A 20,990-nucleotide genomic window follows, 5' to 3' on the forward strand; every position below is an offset into this window, starting at 1 on the left:
CAATTATGTAGTTTATAATCACTCAAGCAATTAAGAGTAGAAAGTCCATAATTCAAGTAAGTCATCAAAACCGGTTCTCTCCAATAATCCATATAAGAGTGAAATAATGATGATGCAATCAAGTAAGAATGGTACGCAATGCAAATGTAATGCAATGCAATGGCCTATATGCACCAATATACACACGCTCCTACGATAGGTTTCACGTGGCCTATGGGGGACTCATGGTCCATATACTCACCTAGAACATCAGCTCTCCCAAATCACATCAGGAATCTAGCCAATAGATTACCATGTCATCATCCTCCAACCAGTAATATATCCAATCGGGTCATCATTGACCATACCTTCTGAATCATCAATAATATGCCAATGATAACATATAATGTATGAAATGGATATGAGTAAAACATGCAACTACATAATATCAAGTCAATGCAAAATATAGTTCCTTTTTCATGATTTAGACGAGATGCGGAGTGATGAATGCGCAATGAATCAATATCACAGGTATTAAACAAACATGGCTATCATAGCCCATTTAATCAACAACCATACCAATCAAGTTGATTTAACACTACAAACTCATGCCTAAAAGCTTGACATACATTACTTTACACAATTAATCCGTTTTCATTGATTTTCCTATAACATGACAACGGTACGCGCACAAGTGCTCGTCACCTCACGAGTACAGCACCCCCAATCCCATTATGCCCCTTAATTATATTATCCAATACAAACGCTTCATAAAGAGTCTATTAAGTCTCAACCTATCTTAGATTCGAATTCCCAAGCTCACGAACAGATTTTCCCTTCCTCAACTCCTCTAAACAATCATAATCTCGATCAAAGCAAAGATTAAACCTTCTGAAAGTTCTACTGCATCCATATTCGCTAACTGAGTTCAATCTAGTCAAAATGGTAGTCTACAAGGTTAGACAAGTCCAACGATACCCATATTGCAATACTTTAATTCGAAACTAAAAAATGAACCCAAAAAGCCAATCCCAAGCACCGAAGGCCAAAACTATAATTTCACTGCAAAATCGGGTTACCCATAACCTAGAGGTTCTAATCCATAAAATCAACCAATTTCATCCATGGTCCTTCAAATTGAAGATTTACCATTTCCCAACTTTAGGGCTTAAAACCCTAATTTCTACAACCCACACATGGATAAAAATGATAACCAGCAGAAATAATTATGGGGAAACACCAAAATAAAGGTTCGATACATACCACTTTCAAAGAAGAGAAAAAACGCCACAGACATCACCTCAAATCGAGCTTAGAACTCAAGATATGCTCAAAATACAATCAAATCCTGATATATGTTCTTAAGCACTGTCCAGACATATTTTATTCATCTTCATCGCGACCCCAAAATTTCACATCAGAAAAACCAGCAACAGCCTAATCTTCATATTAACACCCGAAACTCATTTGTACCTCCTGGACACAAATCATATATGCATTTCAATCATAAAACACGCTACAAACCTGCTCTCATACTCAAAACTCAGTAAAGAGATCGTCTTGAGCCGGTGTTGACCGTTGTCAACTCTAATTCCTTAACTAGTTTCTAAACTAATAACCCAAATCACATTCAAACCCCTCGGGACCTGAACCAATAACTTGACTAAGTCATAAATCACATTTTGGCATTGAAATCGATGTAACCTGATACGAACTCATTTACCCCCGATGTTCACTTTGGTCAAACTTACTCATTTCTTAACTTGAAATTTGAATTTCACTAATCTGAAACTCACCCAATTGCCTCAGAAACTGTGGCATCTGTTTTTGCAAGTCATAAATACTATAATGAAAATATGTGAAAGGTACTTTGGGGAAAGCAAGTCTAAAAGGTCAAAATGACCAATCAGGTCATTACAACTTAGCATCAAGTTTATTTGTGTAGCAGGTACATTTTTAGTTATGTTTCTCCAAATGTATGTTATCTAATCACAGAATTTTCATCAACGGAGTATTTTTTTTATTATTATTTTTGTTCATTTGTTGAAATTATTATATATAGCTTTAGTTGAAAACTAATTTTCATTTATTAGTAGTAAAATTGTTTTTAGTGTTTCATATTTTTAGGTTACTAATGTTGTATTAATTTTTGGAAAGAAAAAAATATAGTTTGTGCACTGATTCTTTTGAGATGCAATGCAGTCATTTATAAACTTCACATTATTCAAAGTTAAAAACATTTATCTGCAAATAAAAACTTTAAATTTTGAAACTTCAGATGATTATGTTTGAAGTTAAGTTTTTACCCAGAACTGTGAATACCATGATGGTTACTTTTGTGAGAAAAAAAAATCACTAATTCAAGCGGAAGTTCATTGGAGCTAGCTTGTAAAAGTTTGAACTTCAGACATATAACAACTCATTTGGTCGTTATAATCTTTCCGGTATTTTGCCCTTTTCAAGATTCGTTAGCCTACGTTTGACCCGAGGGGGCCGTTGAAACACTTTTCGAGGTGTCTAGATTTGATTTGAGCAACTTTTTGTGAAATTAGGGCTTTAAGCGAAAAAGGGTTGACTCAAAGTCGACTTTTGGGTAAACGGACCTTTTTCAAAAATTCATCAATTCCGAGAGGTTCGAATGGTCTTTTAGAACTTTTGTGCATATCTAGTACGATTTCCAATGCACTCAGATGCATTTTGGGACTTGGGTTGAGAAGTTAGAAATGAGGTATTGAGGGTTGACTCGGTCAATGACACCTCCGTTGGAATTTTCGAAGCCACAAGTGCTTTCGTAGCGTGTTTTTATGTGGGTCTATGTATGTGGTTTGTGAGCATATGGCCTCGGGAGTGGGTCGGGATTTCGGTTTGAGACGTAGAAATTATTTTGGATTCTGGTACCTGGTGTCCGCCAAAGCAGCACCAGTACCGTCCCAGCTGCACCACTGTAGCGATAGGATGACCGCTGGGGCGGCCAAGCCTATTTTGTTCAGGGGTGGTGGAGCCGTGGCGGCCCCGATGCCCTCGTGGCGGTATCGGGCCCGTTATTTCATTAAGTGTGTATTAAAAAGCCCTTAGTCTATCATTTATCACCATGGCGAAAATTGAGCTCCTGGGGACTGTGCTAGAAGATTCTTAGGGGGAAATATTGGTGGTAAGTCTTGCTAATCTCTTTACTAATTCATTGCCTCTAATCATCTTAGAATTCCTATCTCCTTATTAATTCCTTAGTAATGGAAGATAACAAGTTGATTTAATGGATATTCTACTTAGGCTTTTAAATGAAGAAATTGATTGGGTGTATGCTAGATTATGATGTATCTAAGGTTATTAATCATATATCCTCCATTATTAGTGTTGAATCCTTGAATCTAAGAGTTAAGGTTTATACCCGAAATTGGGGGGTTTTACTTGGAATTTGGAATTAGGTGAATTTTTGAATTATTTAGCAATTTGTTGTTGGGTTTTGATCACTTAGTGCTTAATTTGATATTTAACCACCGAATTTCCCGTTTTGACCTTGTGGGCCTCGTTTCCCCAAATTCTAGGGTTGGTTTTGATCTAATTTGAATGATCGCAATATAGGTATCATTCTTCATGATTTCTAATCTAGATTTTGAATATGCCTAGACTTCTTTGATCTTGAGGCTCAGCGGAAGGGGAAAGCGAAGGAGTGATTGTTGGTGTTTGCAGTTCAGCCATCCAGGTAGGTTATGGCTTACCCTTGGTGACACTTCGTGTAGCGAAGCATATATTTAGATGATATTATCGGAGACAGCATGTAAACCTTCGGGTATGAAGTTGGGTTAGATATTGCCTTAGGTTGGGCCCTGTTGTGTGTTTGGGGCTAGCCACTCCGTCCTGTTGTGATTTTTTGTTCTATTGTTATTGTCTTGATACCACGTAATTGATAGTAGATATTGGGAACTATTATTCCATCGTGATTGTGAAATTGTAGTACCTCACTTGTTGATGTTGATACGAGGATAGAGTTCCATATGACTTGTGTAACCTTTCATGATATTATTGGCGCACCCATGTTGGTACTTGTGATATTGATCTGATTATTAATGTTGACACATACATTGCACGAATTCTCATCCTTCATGATATACTGTTGATACATTGTTGTACTTGATGAAACACTGTGATGAGTTGCTCGATTTTTGGATGAGATTGATGTGAGAGTCCGATATCCGATGTTTGTCCCGGAACTGTGAATTGAGTGAGTGCATGGACTCCGCCGGTCCCCCAGGTGGTGCCAGTGAGAACCCTCTGTGAGCAAGGATTCGGAGTCTCGTCTGTCTATTGGGAAAAGATCCAGGACAAGTGGCATTTAGACTTCGTGAGTCACCTTGGGTTGTGCTACAGAGACATGGAGGTATTCTGTCCAGAGTACATGTGTACACAACATTTCATGGCATTGCATTTGCATTCATACATTATTGCATTGCATTGCATCATGGCATATATTGATATGGTTTGGTGCATTACATGTGATGTTTGTTTCGGATTGGTCATATTGAGACTTGGCACATTTAGGTTCTGATGCTCTACTTAGGCGATGACGTGTACTTGATTCCGATTATGTTTGACTTATACTTGTTGATTTATCTGCCTATCTTGCTTTATTATCTGGATTATGTTAGCTATACTTAGTCGGCCTACGATACCTACCAGTACTGTGATTTTGTAATGATCTGCACTTGTTGCATTCTTTTATGAATGCAGAGTACCAGGTTGTGTCTTCCTCTATCTCCCGTGGTTGATAGCCACTATCAGGACTGCTTTGAGTCAACAGGGTGAGCACGAGACGTTTGCTTCCTTGAAGACTCCTGTTATTATGTATTACTTTTCTATTCTGAGACAGACAGATTTGATGTATATTTTTATTCCAGAATTGTATATTTTTACTTACATGCTCTTGTATGGCTTAGACCAGACACGGGGGGTATTTTCTTATTTCCGCACTATTTCTACTATGTATTATTGTAAGACTTACGTGATTATTCTCTACTGCTTGATTTATTTATCTATGTATTTATTTCCATTGGGTTGAGAGTTCACTTATAGAGGCGGAAAAGGTAAGGGCCCGCACGACTTAGCCAAATTGGATCGTGACAAGACAGCATGTCTAATTGGATATTTCTTGTCTAATGTTAAGCACATTTAGATGCTAACTACAAAGATGATTTTCAAGTTTAGTTGTGGTCACAATGAATTTATGCAGTTAACAGTATGTGTTTAAAATTAGTCATTCATGACTGAAGTTGTTTTCTTAAAACAAATGGCACCTAAAACATCTAAATTAGCTAAAGCACTTTAAGCTCATACAATTCCCCCTAATGTACCTAAAAAGGCAAAAAAAAAAAAAAGATTGTAACAACCCAAACTTTTGTTTTTGAGTTTTAGCATTTGTCGTGATCCAAAATTCCAAGCCGTGAAGGCACCTCCCCCATTGGGTAGGTGAACCATCCACAACCGATTAATCAATTCAAACAATTATAGAATGCAGAAATAATAAGAGAAAACCATTTTTTCTAGTCTTAATAATATCTCATAATCATAAATACGTAGAAAAAGAGCTATAACCATCCCAAAACCGGGTGTCACAGTACAAGAACTACAAAGATAGAATCATAAGTCTGAAATAACATTCAACTAATATTGTTTAATGAGGAAAGACATAAATAAGTAAATGAACAAGAATATGGTGCCATGGATAAGCCAGCAGCTCACCCCGAATCCTTGAAAAATCACTCCTCAACGGGTTATAAAGTCTCGTGCACCGCTCGTGCTAAGAATCGAACCTGCACTCTAAAAAGGTACAGTGAGTGTAGAGTGAGTACGGGAAATCAATATGTACTCAACAGCATCATCGACCGACCCTAAACTAAAACAGTGATGAGGGTTGTTCTTACGAATGCTTACTTCCACATAAGCCATGATAACTCCAACATAACGATAATTATCAGTTATAAGCGTAAGTATGAGAATCCTTCAAGTTCACACGTATTCAGATAGTCATTTAAGAAAGATAAGTTTATTCCAATCAACAATTGAAGTAAGTCACCCAACAAGGAGTTCATAAAATGTTATGATATGCAGATTCAATGCAAGACATTTCCATCGTTAATATACACATGCTCTGTGATATGGAATACGTGACCCGTGGGGGACTCACGAGGTCCATACACCACCTGAAATCATTTCCTATCGGGTTCTTAGCAACCTTCAGGTTCTTAGCCACCTTAGGCTTCCAATATCAATCCTTAGCTAATAAGGCTCACATTACCTATCTCTAGACAATTAGGATCATATCACATATACTTAGCCAATGAGGCTCACATTACATGTCTTTAGCCTATTAAGCTCCTTACCATTCGCATCACTCCGACCGGAATCATTTCTCTTCAGACATCACGTATGTATCCTCAAGTTTAATATGCATAAGATAGCATATAAAAGCATGAATATCGCATGAACAATAACAAGTAATAATACTATATAGTAAAAGACTCAATCTTAGCTCTTTTCCACTTTTAAACGAGTATTAAGGAGTGATGAAAATACACAATCACAATTAACATAGGTAATAAACAAAGAATAAACAAATAAGAGATCTCATGTCTTATTCACAATCTAGTTAAATCAATCTAAGCTATATGCTAATGCCCAAAGCATGGCATTTAGACCGGACTCTATGACTCGATTCTACACAAATTTCCATAACATCGCACCGATACCCAATACAAGTGCTTGTCACCTCGAAACTATCGGGGCTCCCTTAATTTTCCCATTTCTCCCTCTTTATTAGTTCATATTAACCAACCACGAGGTTTAAATAGAGTTAAGTAAGGTCTCAACTTGCCTGATTAGGAGTTTGATGCCTACAACAAAGTCTTTTCCTTTTGTAGAACCTCTGAATGATCTCAATCTGTTCAAATACGGATTCTACCTTAGCATATCAGTCCGCAGACACCCATATTACTATAGTATAGTTCCGTAGCAAAAAAGTCACCTAAAAAGGCAACCCCAAAGGGAAATACTATAGTTTCTGTCCAAAATTGGTTTAGCCATGACTCGTAGAGCCTAAATCTCGAAAATAAGTCAAATCCATCATCAAATTATCCATCAATTTAAAGGAGCAACTATTTTCAACAAGGGAAAATGTTACAACCCGTCTAGTTATTTTGAGTATTAGCATCCCTTTCCCTGAACGAAACTTTGTTTAGGCGTAATATGTGTTTTACAGCTTTCGGGAAGGGGTGGCACGGGTCCTGAGAGAACCAGATGCATTTCATAGAAGAAAACTAAAAACTAGGAATTTAAGAACTTAAAATTTGACCAAACTCAACATTTGGGGTTAACAGACAGAAACTGAGGTTTGAAATTTTCTATATATTCGGATGATGATTTAAAACTTAGTTGGATAAGTTAGATGAGTCCTAAGGGGCTTGAGAATAATCGGACACATAAGTTAAAACTAGTGAATTTGAATATTTAGAGTTGACCACAGTCAAATATGTGCCTTAACGATCCCAAATCGGTGATTTGCGATTTCATACAGGTCTGTAGGGTGTTTTGGAGTAGTTTCCGTGTTTGGTTTTCATCTCAAAAGGTCCGAGTGTGTACTGCGAGCTAAAACAACAAAGAAGTTAGCATGGGACTTTATTATTTTTGCTGCTAGTGTCTGGTGCACTCGGCAGCATAGGGACTCTCGTGGCTGGAAAGAGGACTCGTAACTTGGGCCTCGAAGTTGTGAGGCAAGGACGTGCATTCAGGAAAGATTGGACAGTAGGCGCCAGGTCGCGTTCGTGAAGCCTGGGCCACTTGGAGATGCTATCACAAAGCTTAGGTCCGTATTTGCGAAAGGGTAGGCCTGACAGTGTCTAAAATTCCCCAATTCAAAGTAATTTTTTAAAACACAATTTTGAGAGTTCTAGAACTCGGTTTTTAAAAAATACCTTCAGCAATCTTCTTGATTTAACAAGGGAGATTGTAATTCCTCATGATTCCTCATGTTTAATAGTGTCTTAATCCGTGATTAGGTTGGGGATTTGTATGATTTTGTCTTAAAAATTAAGAGAGCATAATTAGAAGTTTTAATGGTCGATTAATGTTTGGAATTCGATAAAATTCAAGATATAAGTCCCTTCAACTATAACCGAATTCTAAAATAAATTTTTGATTTTGACCTTAAGGGCTCGAGTTGAATTTTGATTGGGTTCCTCTTACATTAATATAGGTATTGTTCACTTCGTTTAATTGCGTAGAACGTATTTTTTAATAGATTGGGAGATTTTAGGGGCGTTATGGACGGGCAAAGCTGTCTGTTGACTTTGTGGCACTTCATATCGACGTAATTTAAGACTTTACCTTCAATAGATAAGAATTTCTTTAATTAATGATTAATGCAATGAATTAAGGTTAAAGAGGGTACCATATGAGACCGAGTCCATGATCGTGTATTTTCTATATATGTGTCTTTTTTACTCTGCCACTCGTGTACTAAACGATTAGTTAAGCATGCATAAATGATTGAGGTTATGATGGTAGCATCAATTCGCATGCTGGAGTATTATTTCAGATATTTGTAGTACTTGTTGATGCATGAGTTGGATAGATTTGATTCATGATTAGTATATATATGCCTTTTGATTGCACATGAATTCCAACTTCACACTATAACATATATTTTGAATGTTATTATATTGTTGAGGTGATTATGGCCCAATGGGACCTTGTTCCAGAAAATTTAGTTGATTGAGCCTTGATGAAACCTTGTTCCGGGCGGAGTGGTATGACTATGACCAATGAGATTTGGTTTTGGTACATGGATATGATGATTATTCGCACGATGGGATATTCCATATAGTTGTATGGACAATTTGGTTGTCCCTCATGGGTCATTGGGCTGAGCAAACCCCAACCGATCTAAGTGTACGTAAAGTGTTGAGAGCATTGGTTGAGAAATTAAAGAGTCTACGTTGCATGCATTTCATCATGCCTCTTAACTGTGCATTTTATATGCCGATTTGGGCGATTCTAGGCATACTTCCTTAATTTGCTGTTTTTGATGAAATATGCGGTTTCAGTTGGAATAATCTGTCTATTTTGTTGATTCTTTAACTGTAAAACTATTTATATATTTAACTGTAGTCATAAGTATTTCAAAGACAAACCCTCACCACTATTTTATCGGGGTCGGTCGATGATACTTACTGAGTACATGTTAATCTCCATACTCAAGCTACACTTGATGCACTCTTATGTGCAAATTTAGCTATGTGCATTAGTGGAGCTTGCGACCATGTTTTAGAGGTTGCTGACTTAAAGACTTAGGGCTGAGCCATCTGGCTATTATGCAGCACTGGATTCTTTTTCTATCATTTTCTTAGTTTGTCTTACTTTGCTTTTGACAGAGTTGTACTTCATTTTAGACTTGTATTATTTCAATCTTAGTTGCTCTAATATTCATATTACCGGATTTTGGGTTGTATTTCCATTATTTTTGCACTTATGTTATTTTGGACGCTTATTATGACCTTTTATTGTTTCGCCTGATTACTTTCCTCTTTAATTAAATGAAAATGGAATAAATATAGGATTGGTCTTCGCTCCTGCTTCTCTGTAGGTGCAGGTTAATCTAACATGCGTTCACACGAGTCCATGGGAAAGGGGAAAACTTGGGGATGATGTCGACCCAGAAAAGAACCGCAAATTGCTTTTGGTAGCACAGTGCATACTCAATCAAAGATAAAGGCTTTAACATCCAAACAACTAGCGACACCGATTCTATTGACCCGGTCACCTTCACCAAAACCATCTTCGAGCTCAATGATTACGATTCGAAAAGTTATGGGGATAGTGGATGTGACTAAACCACCTGCTCTAGTGAGCTCTCAATGGTAGGATGAGGATCAATCGGCAGCAATAGCAACTCCTATTGTAATACTTGATGAAAGATGAGATAAAACCCCAGAACAGGGTAACATAGTCTTTAAGGAGGCCTCTCCGCTGATTCCGAAAGAACCAGACCACCTAAAACTGAATCCTATGGGAACTCGCTTTTTTTGGAAATAGATCAATTGAAAATGGTATGACTCTATCCTATTTCTCTTCTCAAATTGTTAATGGAGAAACTGTTGTACATATTGAAATAAGGAAGCTAACAAATGGAAGAGTGCTCCTACCGTCAATGTGATGGGTGAGACTGTAGGATACTCCCTCATGTATAAATATATGTCACAAATGTGGAGTTTTATAGATGAGCCATACCTCTATCTTCATGAGGATAGGTACTATGTGGTGCGGTTTCAAAAATATTAATGATATGAATGAGGTCATATTCTCTGGGCCTTATACAATTCGAAATCAGCCAATAGTTTTGAAACCCGAGAGTCTTGCATTTGATTTCATCCAACAGGTTTATGACTGAGATCCCTCTCTAGGTTAAGTTCCCAAAACTACCCATGAGTTGTTGAAGTTGTGATTCTCTGGGAAGAATTTCAAGTGCCTCAAGGAAGCCATTATTTGCTGATGAATGCACTACTAAGTAAACTAGGATCTCTTTTGCTAGAATGTTGATTGAAGTAAATGTTTCAAAGCCTTTGCCTGAAGAGATCATAGTAGTGGAACCTAATGGGCATAAATTCATATAAGATGTGGTGTTTGATTGGAAGCCCCAATTTTATCCTTAATGCTTAACCATAGGGCATGTTTGTCCTCCTAAACCACAAATTCCTGAGAAAGGTGCTTGTGCAAATCAGGTGCCTGAGAAGCCAGTTATCAATAGAAAAAGGGGTGGAGTTAAGAAGGTGGTCTAGGAATGAAAATCCAAAGACCTACCCTCAACTAGTCAGGCTATTCAAACTGAGGTAGCTCAATCCCAAAAACCCACAAATGAAGTTGCACCTCAATAGAAGGCAACTAATCCTAAAATATCTACTCCTAACAAAGGGCCACTAATAAAGGCAAAGAGAAAGCTCAAAGCCATGAGTTGAATCTTATTAACTTCCCACAGTTCAGTGCTTCTTTGTTACCAAAAACTAATCAGGGAAACCTTTATCTATACAAAAGGAGGGACAGGACACTAAACAAGCCAAACCTCCAGACTTAGGAGGTAAATCTGGTTCGCATTTACTTGGCTTATATGGAATATTAGAGGTTAAAGTGTATGAACAATGAGAATTGAGGAACTATATGAATTCAAAAAATATTAAGCTAATGGGACTGCTGGAAACCAGAGTTAAACAACATAGATTTGCAAAAAATTCAAAAGCTATTACTCCCATAGGGGGTATTCTTAATAATTATTTGTTTGCTGCTAATGGAAGGATATAGGTGATGTGGGACGAAGGTTTATTCAATGTAACAGTGCTGAACATGGCGGCTCAATCAATTCATTGTGACTTGGAGATTTATATTCTAATTTCAAATGTGTCTTGACAGTGATATATGGCTTCAACACAGTGTATTAAAGGAAAACTTTATGGGACAATCTTCAAACTATCTCACACTTTACAAATTGTTCTTGGTTAGTGTGTGGAGATTTTAATGCAATCCTGATTGCTACTGATGGAATGAGCAATAGTCCATTAGTCTTTAATGATGTGAAGGATTTTTTAGATTGTATTAATGCTACCCTTCTGAGTGAGCGACAATGGAAAGCAGATTTTTTCACCTGGGAAAATAAGCAACAGGGAGCTGATAGGGTTTGGAGTAAAATTGACATGGCCTTTGCCAATTGTGATTGGATGATGCTATGGGGACACATTATCTTTGAGTATGGCCTCCCCGATATATCATACCTTGCCCCTATGCTATTATGATTAAAATTTACTAGTTCTAGTATCAAAGTACTATCTAGATTCTTCAATATTTGGGGAGAGCAAGCACAATTCTTGGAGATAGCTGCCACCTTCTGGAAGTAGCAACTTTTTAGAGATCCAATGCTAAATGTGTGGAAAAAACATAAAACATTCAGATCAGCTTTTAGGTAGCTGAACCAAAAATAATTCCTATCTACCTCACTAAGAATTGAGCAAGCCAGAGATGAGCTAAAAACTATCAAGCAACACTTGCCAATAGCTATGATGGTTCACTTATGATCAAGGAGAAAGAGGCTCTGATGAATCTTGAAAAGTGAAACCTGCTTGAAGAGAGTGTAATGAGATAGAAATCTAGATCCCAGTGGATACAAAAGGGGGACTCTAACACTAAGTAATTTTCTGTAGTTATGAAAGAAAGAAGTCAGAGGAAGCAAATTATGGAACTTACATCCCTCAGATACTAAACTAACTGATCATAATAATATCAAAGCTGAGATTATACAGTTTTACAAAAGGACTTATGGGGGCCTCCAGTTCCTCTTTGATGGTTCTTAATAAAATCACAATGAGTAAGGGACCTAAACTAAATCATGAACAACTCTCCTTGTGTGAACCAATTAATGATAGAGAAATTCATGATGGCCTCAACTCTATAGCGAATGACAAATCACCAGGGGTGGATAGGGACAATGTTGTTAAACCTTGAAAATTTCCGGTTAACGTACGGTGAATAGGCTAGCGAAGGGAAAGAAGTATACAATGTTTTGATAAGTAAGAAATAGCGTTTGACGATCCTAATCAAAATTTTAAAGACATTGGAGGAGAGGGAAGAAGGTTGTCAAGGAAAGCAAGGGGTAAGTTGTGTGTCGAGTAAGAATTACGAGTGAAAAGTTAAGGATGGCATAATGATATCTTGGAGAAGAGTGATAACGTCCCTTAGATTTGTATTGAAATGTTAAACAAGTGTTAAGAAGGTTCCATAAGGATTGGAGATCAAACGAGTCGACGAGAACGAAATCGGAACAGCTGGGCATTATACGACCCAACATACTGGCCGTATAAATTATACTGGCTGTATGTTAGGCCGTATATTTATCCAAGAGGGGAAACATTCACTAGACCAAACATACGGCCCGTATAAAATGTACGGACCGTATGTTGGTCCGTATGTTCGTGTCAGGACAGATTTCATGATTTATATAAGAGGACCCAAGTTCATTTATTTCATTCCATGTTCACCTCTCACTTCAAGAACACTCTAGAAAACCCTATCTACTCTCCATCCACAAGAAACCAAGATAAATCTATGATCAACCTTATCAAACCCACAAAATCAAGTGTATGAAACCTATCAAAGTTCATCTAAGCCAAGAAATCCCAAGGGAAGTGAGTTAGGGTTTTTGTGGAAGAAGAGAATTTTCACTCAAGGCTTATTCTTACATTATCTAAGGTGAGTTTTATGATCATTCTATGTTGTTTAAGGTGTCGGAAAGTTAAAACACTTGGATTGTAGAAAGATATAGAAAATGGGTCATGAAAGTGTGAATAGTGTCATTGTTGAGTAGTAGTTTGGAGTGAATCATGAATATTGATATGTTGTGATTATAAGTATGCTATAAGTGACATTTAGAACATGTAGTAAGTATTATATGTGAGAAAACGCATTAGTGAACTATAACCACGATTATGGAGAAATTGGAGTGAAATTGCGAAATGCGGATAATGTAGATGAATGATGATTGTTGCTTGTGATATTGTGAATGTTGTTATCGATGTTTGGGATTTGATATGGAATATGGGGAAAGTAGTATAAACAGAGGAAATGCTTCCCAATTTTCTCTAGCTTTAGAAAACGCGTTCTTATAATCGTCTAACTAATGTTAATACGAACTCCCTTGAAGTTAAGGACGTGAGCGTTGAAGGAGAACGATCAAGTGGTAGAATAGCTAAAGGAAAAGGTATGTAAGGCTAGTCCCTTCTTTCTAAGGCATGAATCCTATGATATGATATTTCCTCCTTCTTTATGATTTTCCTACGTATCGACAACTATGAGTCTACGATTATAAAGAGCTTCATACAAGATAAAGAAAAGAGATATGCTACGAGCATGATGATATTGATGATGAATCTAAGTCTAGAAGTCCTAAAGCTCATGAATGACATTCCTACGAAGATGGTGATCTTTATATGATTCCTATGACATTAGTTTCCCTACCTTTTCATGACTTTCTTACATTCCGGGAACTATGAGTCAACATTGATAAACATCTTCTTATGAGATAAAGATGAGGAAAATGTCATGAATATGATAATAATGATGTTAAGTTTATGCCTAGAGATTCTAAAGCAAGATATGATGTCTATGACGTTAATGATCCTATTTACGATCCCTTGATGTTGTTCATGGTGTACATTCACCTTAAAATGTAAGTTCCTTCAAGGTGAGATATGATGGATATGATCACTTCATAATGTAATCGGGGGTTCTCGACCTTATGTCACCCCGATATTGTTATAAATTGTCTATACGTTCTAATGCATGTCTGATGACCAATGTTCCGAAAAAATTACGAGTCTATCTTCATAGAGGATTCCATATGAGATAAAAGGTAAGAGATATGCCATAGATGCGAGGATGGTAGTGATGCGCCTAAGTCTAGAGATTATAAAGTCTATCATACGATATTTATACGAAGTTCATGTTACGAATATGATATGATTTTCATAGATTGTCTTTAAATTCAAATGTGTGCTTTAATGAAAGGTTACGATAAGCTTATAAGATGTATGTGATGATGATGATGAGATATACCGAGCCTTGTTATGGCCGGGTACGGAAGACATGTATGTGATATTGTCGAGCAATTACGTGGCCGAATACGGATATTGTCGAGCCACTACATGGCCGAATACGAATATTGTCGAGCCACTACGTGGCCGAATACGGATAATCCTTTATGGGTATGAGCAGATACGGTACTACGATGATGAATTATATGACACAATGATGCATGCGCTATGATGATTCATGTACTACGATTATGTATATATGATATATGTATGAAATGTATTCATCCTTAAAGGTCACGCAGGTCTTGCCTTCACCTTATGACTTATGATTTCTCTATCATGTTTATTTCATTCATACCTTACATACTCAGTACATTATTCGTACTGACGTCCGTTTTCTTTGGACGTTGTGTTCATGACCACAGGTAGACAGGGAGACGGCGCAGACCTATAGGAGCTATCAGCAGATTTACAGGAGCACTCTATTATTCCGGAGGTGCTAATTGGGTTTATCCTTTTGTGTATATATGTATATGTATTTTGGGCACGACGGGGTCTTGTCCCGTCCATATGTCTAGTACTCTAGTAGAGGCTCGTAGATACGCATGTGTGGGTAGTATGGTCTCACGATGTTACTATTGTATCTATATCATTATTTTGATAGCCGAGAGGCTTATGTACATAAAAGTAATTATGTTTCCAAATGAAAAACAATTTTCCTATGATTTGAGAATCATGTTATTGAATGTACGATTTATGAGCATGATAAGTAATAGATTGAGCGATGCTCAGTGGTTAGCCCCGGGTACCCGTCACGGCCCCTAGTCGGGTCGTGACAAATGCATATTTTTTTGGGGTGGATAGGTATAATGCATATTTTTTTAAAACTGCATGCAGTGCAATATGACCTAATATTACTAAAGTAGTGAAAAAGTTCTTTGCTACTAGCAAGATGAATAGAGCCATCAACTGTGCCTCTCCCACCCTCATCCCTAAAACTGATCACCTAGTTAATGTGAAGGAGTATAGACCTATAGCTTGTTGTACTGTTTTATATAAGATCAGCTCCAAAGTACTTGCTTCAAGAATCTAGAAAATTGTAGCCTCAATTATTGTGAAGCACATGTAGGATTTATTCCAGGAAGGATGATTTCCGATAACATATTCCTTGCACAAGAATTGGTTAAATCTTACACTAGGAAGAACATCTCCCCTAGGTGTATGATTAAGATAGACCTACAAAAGGCCTATGACTCAGTGGAATGGACATACCTGGAATAGATTCTTGATGAAGTTGGTTTTCCTTGGAAATTTACTGAATGGGTACTAGAATGCATGAAGACAATTAATTACTCTATCTTGGTAAATGGTGAACCAACTACCCCATTTGATGCAGCTAAAGAATTAAGACAAGGAGATCCTATTTGTTTGTCCCTTCTTATTTGCTTTAGCCATAGAATAATTAAGCAGAAAGTTTGATGAGGTAAGGGAGGACAAAAGTTTCAAGTTTCATCCAAAGTGTTCAAAGGTAGCTGTGAATCATTTATCCTTTGCAGATGATTTGCTTCTATTTTCCAGAGGGGACATTGAGTTTGTCCTTTATTTGCATAGATTCTTCTAGGAATTCTCTTCTGCTTCTTGATTACAAGCTAAATATGGTAAGAGCTTCATTTATTTAAGAGGGGTTTCTCGGAATATCCAGGACCAAATCCTACATCAACTGGGATACTCAAAAGGAAAAATCTCCTTCAAATATCTAGGTATTCCCCTGTCTTATATGGCTACACTCTTATTACATCAAGAATCAACAGTTCAACCAAATCCCTGCCTAAACAGGCAGGGTGGATGGTGAGGAAAATGTTTGACGCTAGGGGCACATTGACATTGAGTCAGAACAATAGATCAGGAAGTTTAATCTAACAATTATATCTTCAGCTGATTGGTGAAAATTAGAGAATAGTATGGAAGAAATTGAGGTTTGGGAATGATGCTAGACCAAAAGCTCAATTTACCTTATGGCTGCAAATGCAAGGCAAACTAATGACTATATACATACTTGCCTTTTGGGGCGCTTCTGCTGACCTCATCTGCCGCCTTCGTAGCTCTCATAATGAAACAAGAAATCACCTGTATATGAATTATACTTTCTCTGGTGTAGTACGGGAAGGGGTAACGAAGTGGATGTAAGTTCCAAGTTTTAGGACTTCGCAATAGGATCAAATGGAAGAGTGGGTCGTCAAAAATGCTAAAGGCAGAACAACGAGGGCTCAAATTTTCAAACTAGCATACACTGAATGGGTACATACTATGTGGATTGAGAGGAATAAGAGGAGATTTGAGAAGGTGGCAAAGGGGCATATGCAGCTTATTAGAGAAATTGCATACATATGTAATATTAGGGCTTCTACTAGAATTAGAACTATGGTTCAGCAGTTCACTATTTAGCTTAGTTTTGGTAGTTCTTTAGTCCTTTCTTTTCACAATAGTAGTCCAGTTGTTTATTTTGAGATAGCAGACTGAGATGTATAGCCTGTTTGGTCAAATTTATTTTTCCCCAAAAGTACTTATTTTTTCAATAAGTGCTTATTTGAAAAAAAGTGAGATGTTTGGCCAAGCTTTTGGGAGAAAATAAGTGCTTGTACGGAGTAGCAGAAGCAATTTTTCAGAAGCTAAAAAAAAACAGTTTTTGCCCAAAAACACTTTTTGAAAAGTACTTTTGACAAAAATATAAACAGAAACACTTTTTAAAAGTTTGGTCAAACACTAATAGCTGCTCAAAAGTGTTGTTTTAATTAATTAGCCAAACACAAAGTATTTTTTCGCCAAAAGTGCTTTTTTGAAAATTACTTTTTTTAAAATAAGTTGATTTTAGAAGCATGGTCAAACAGGCTAGTAGTCTAGCTATATTGCTTTCATTGTAATTACTTTGATGATTAATAAATTGTTAGTTACCAAAAAAATAGGATTGGTTCGCCTATGAGGTTAAGGTATAGGCGCCGTCACGACTTAAGGAATTTTGGGTAGAGACATGTAGATATCCATTCAACAGAACAACAGAAACTAAAATGGGGAAAACAGTTGAAATTGAAGAGTTAAATCGCCTGTTATAAAATTGAATGCAGGTAGGGAGGAAAAAAAACAAAGAACGAAAGAGGAAGTAGATGTATTAATTAATTAATTAGAAAGAAAGAAACTACCGTAATGTAGTCACCCATTCAGACAATCCACCAAATCTAGAAAAACTAATTTTTGGGGACTAACAAAGGAGATTTAATGGCCTTTCCATGGAGTCGGCCATACTTTTAATTAATCAATTTTAGGATCAATCGTAATCCATATATTGTTATCATATAACAAAGTTAAGTATGAATAGTTCACATAATTCAATGCAAATAAATACGAACTGGTCATCGTTAATAAATAATAATCCAATGTCAATTAATCATAATAAAAATTATAGAGAATGGACAAAATAAATTACCTTTGTTCGAGCCCTTCTATTTTGAAACCAATACTTAATCTGCTTAGGGTCAAGCCCTACTTCCCTACCCAGTTGGATTCGCTGGTCCTCATCTGGATATTGACATTCCTTGAAGAATCTTCATTTAAAATTTCACACAAACAGAAATCAATATTGACCAATTTTGTTAAATAAACCTAAGAAAATGTAAAACTTTATATACCACAAAAGATTATGGTGGGATGGTAAGTATCCTTCTATGCTTAACCAGAGGTCTCGTGTTCGAGCTCTGCAACGCGAGTCACATTTGGTAGGGAGCACTTTATTCCACAGAGTGGGACTTTCCAACGTGAATCTATATTAGTTGGGACTCAAAACGCGTACCGGGCACCCACCAAGGATTGAGGGGTGGTAAATATCCCTCCATCCCTAACCAGAGGTCTCAAGTTCGAGTTTGAGACTGGAATCGTCTTTTATAGGGAGAGCTTTACCCCCCCCCCCCCATCCCGGGTGGGACTTTCCAGCGAAATCTATATTAGTCAGGCTCAAATGAATAGCAGACACTAGGGTAAACAACCCCCCACCCCCCCCCCCCCCAAAACAACTCGGGTGGGACTTTCCAGCGAAATCTAGATTAGTCAGGCTCAAATGGATAGAAGACCGCCAAAAAAAAATAATTAGTGAGAAAAATCTCATGGAATGACTAAGAAACTAAAAGAAACTCATCCTTTTATGCTGAAGTTATTAATGAATAATCAAGAACAAACCAATTCATATATAAAAGATATATATGTATACCTGTATATCATACAAATAAACTATTTTTTAACCACTTTAGTAACTCAATCAAAAAAATTGAATAACAAAATTAATCATTCTTTTTGCACTTCATAATTAATTCTGAGACATTTTTATTTTTATATCTCAACTAGCATCCTGCTATGTGGGTTTTGATTATAAAAATAACAACGAAATAAAAAGTATAGATCTAATACTAAATATTAATGGGCTTACAAAGAACAAAAGACAAAACTAAGACATGAAATGAATAAGAATTACCATAAATTCACAAATTCACATATAGAAATAAAATTAACAAGAACTCATTTTTTTTTTTCAAAAAAGAAAATTAATCTTACCCTTTAAGCCGCTGAATTTGTTCCACGCTGTGTCTTTGAAACCGCCTTGGCCTTATTGATTCTCCAACATGCTCTTCCCTAGAATCAGCCATTTCTTTGCTAATTTCCTATTCAAAACAAAATTTATACCGAAGATAAAAGACAAGTCTTAATTTTTTTTATTTATTAATTATACAATTAACTTATAGATGAAAAAATTTGTAATAGAACAAAACAAGGAGAGATAATAAAGATTTTTACACACCTTTGATTGATGAATAGAGACCGACAAAAACATTATATGTTCTCAGTAAGTGGACTTTTTATATAGTAGAAGACAAGTTGACTAGACTTGTAACAGATATATAAAATCTGATATTGCAAAAAAATCGGGAAAATTAGAATTGATATAGTGTAAACACAACATAAAATTGTGACATTTTTTGTGTATCTTTCACAAAAATTTCAGTTTGAGATTAGTATATATATGGTTTATTATTTATACGTTGTCTATATAAATAACAATGAGTGGGATTTTATAACATGTAAACATAAGATAGAATTCTGATACTCTTCTAATACTTCGCTAAAATTTGGTTTTAGAATACATCAGCATCAATGCCTAGTTTTTATATAGCGTACAATCAAATTGCACGTGCACCATTATTATGGTCATGTAAATGTCAAGATAAATTAAAAGGTCATGATATTTTCTATACAATGCGTAAATACAAGATAAGAATTGTAGTACGTTTCCCTATTTATTTCACAAAAATTTCATTTGACAGTTGTATAGGTTGAGTTGTTTTTATACATGTAAAATAGTCGTGAGTGAGATTTACAATATTTAAATAAATATACGATATGCTTCTCAAAGTTATATTGTCTATGTAAATTACACACATTTTATTGTTATAGTTAACAGGGGCAGATCTAGGATATAGGGTATGAGTTTCTGGGAATTCAGTAACTTTTACCCTAACCCCGTATTTATATTGAGAATCTGTTAACTATAAATGAAATAATTAGTTGGTAATCCATTACTAAGAGGAGTTGTTGGTTCAGCAGCAAAGAAGGAACCCAGTTACGACGCTGTCGTGCTTGATGTGTGATCGATTCTCTTTGGAGTCTTTTTGAACTTCTCTTGATTTTTTTTCACAAAATACCAATAGTTATCCGTTTTTTATGGGTGTTCTATTTTTCTTTTTAAGATCTTAAGAGATCCGAATGGTACTTGGTAGAACATATCAATTAGCCAAAGTGTGTTGCTTCAATAGTCTCCGGCAAATTATATTTAGGCTCTGGGACTAGCCTTTGAAAGGGTTGTTACCAAACTGTTATATTTAGGCTGTGGGACTACCTTTTGAAAGAGTGGATCGCTTCTAGACCTATATTACACAAAATGATTGGCTTTTGTTGGGTATGGATATGCATCCTTGTCCTCTCACTCCTTAGCACTCATATGCCAGCATTTTCTTCAGGCTTTCTTTCGACTGTTCGGAAAGTTCTAGGGTACTCAGATTTCATCCAGTCTTTTACCCCTTTGCCCCATCCAATCCCTAAGTGTTTGAGTGTGAGCTACAAGGACTCAGGCACTAATTTTGTGCAGTGTTGTTGCTCACCCCCGGTGCTAGCTGGCATTATGTTCGCCTTGAGTGTTCTTTCCCCCTGAGCTTATTCCTGAAAAGGAAAGAGACGGGGCGTGGTGTACTACTTTTTTATGAGGAAAGTGCTAATATTTCATTCAAACGTTAGGGACAGTTTCCTAAGAAGGAACAATTGGCGTTCTCATAAGCGTCTGGGAGTTCTTAG

The 20,990-nt window shown here is 36.5% G+C and overlaps 1 protein-coding gene across 2 annotated transcripts; it reads right to left on the minus strand.

The window, feature by feature from the left end:
- Nucleotides 1-5,498: 5,498 nt before the first annotated feature.
- LOC132631333 (homeobox-leucine zipper protein ROC8-like) lies at nucleotides 5,499-19,712 on the minus strand. 2 transcript variants are annotated; one of them, XM_060346920.1, is made up of 4 exons: nucleotides 19,444-19,712; nucleotides 19,200-19,306; nucleotides 18,082-18,199; nucleotides 5,499-5,786 (listed from the first exon to the last, which is right to left on the minus strand). In XM_060346920.1, the coding sequence occupies exons 1-4, from the start codon at nucleotides 19,474-19,476 to the stop codon at nucleotides 5,748-5,750; spliced, it is 297 nt and encodes a 98-aa protein (XP_060202903.1). In that variant the 5' UTR covers nucleotides 19,477-19,712; the 3' UTR covers nucleotides 5,499-5,747. The 2 variants fall into 2 exon arrangements, with proteins under 2 accessions (XP_060202903.1, XP_060202902.1); XM_060346919.1 differs by having other exon boundaries at nucleotides 5,499-5,793; nucleotides 19,444-19,705.
- Nucleotides 19,713-20,990: the final 1,278 nt, after the last annotated feature.

Source organism: Lycium barbarum, chromosome 3 (genome assembly GCF_019175385.1).
Source record: "Lycium barbarum isolate Lr01 chromosome 3, ASM1917538v2, whole genome shotgun sequence".
NCBI lineage: Eukaryota > Viridiplantae > Streptophyta > Magnoliopsida > Solanales > Solanaceae > Lycium > Lycium barbarum.

Coding starts and splice junctions, on each gene's coding strand:
- LOC132631333 (XM_060346919.1), bottom strand. CDS start 19,476: ATGTTTTTGTCGGTCTCTATTCATCAATCAAAG. Junction 19,307..19,443: donor TCTCTATTCATCAATCAAAG/GTGTGTAAAAAT, acceptor TGTTTTGAATAG/GAAATTAGCAAAGAAATGGC. Junction 5,794..18,081: donor ATAGAAGGGCTCGAACAAAG/GTAATTTATTTT, acceptor GTACCTTTTTAG/AGTGCAGGTTCGATTCTTAG.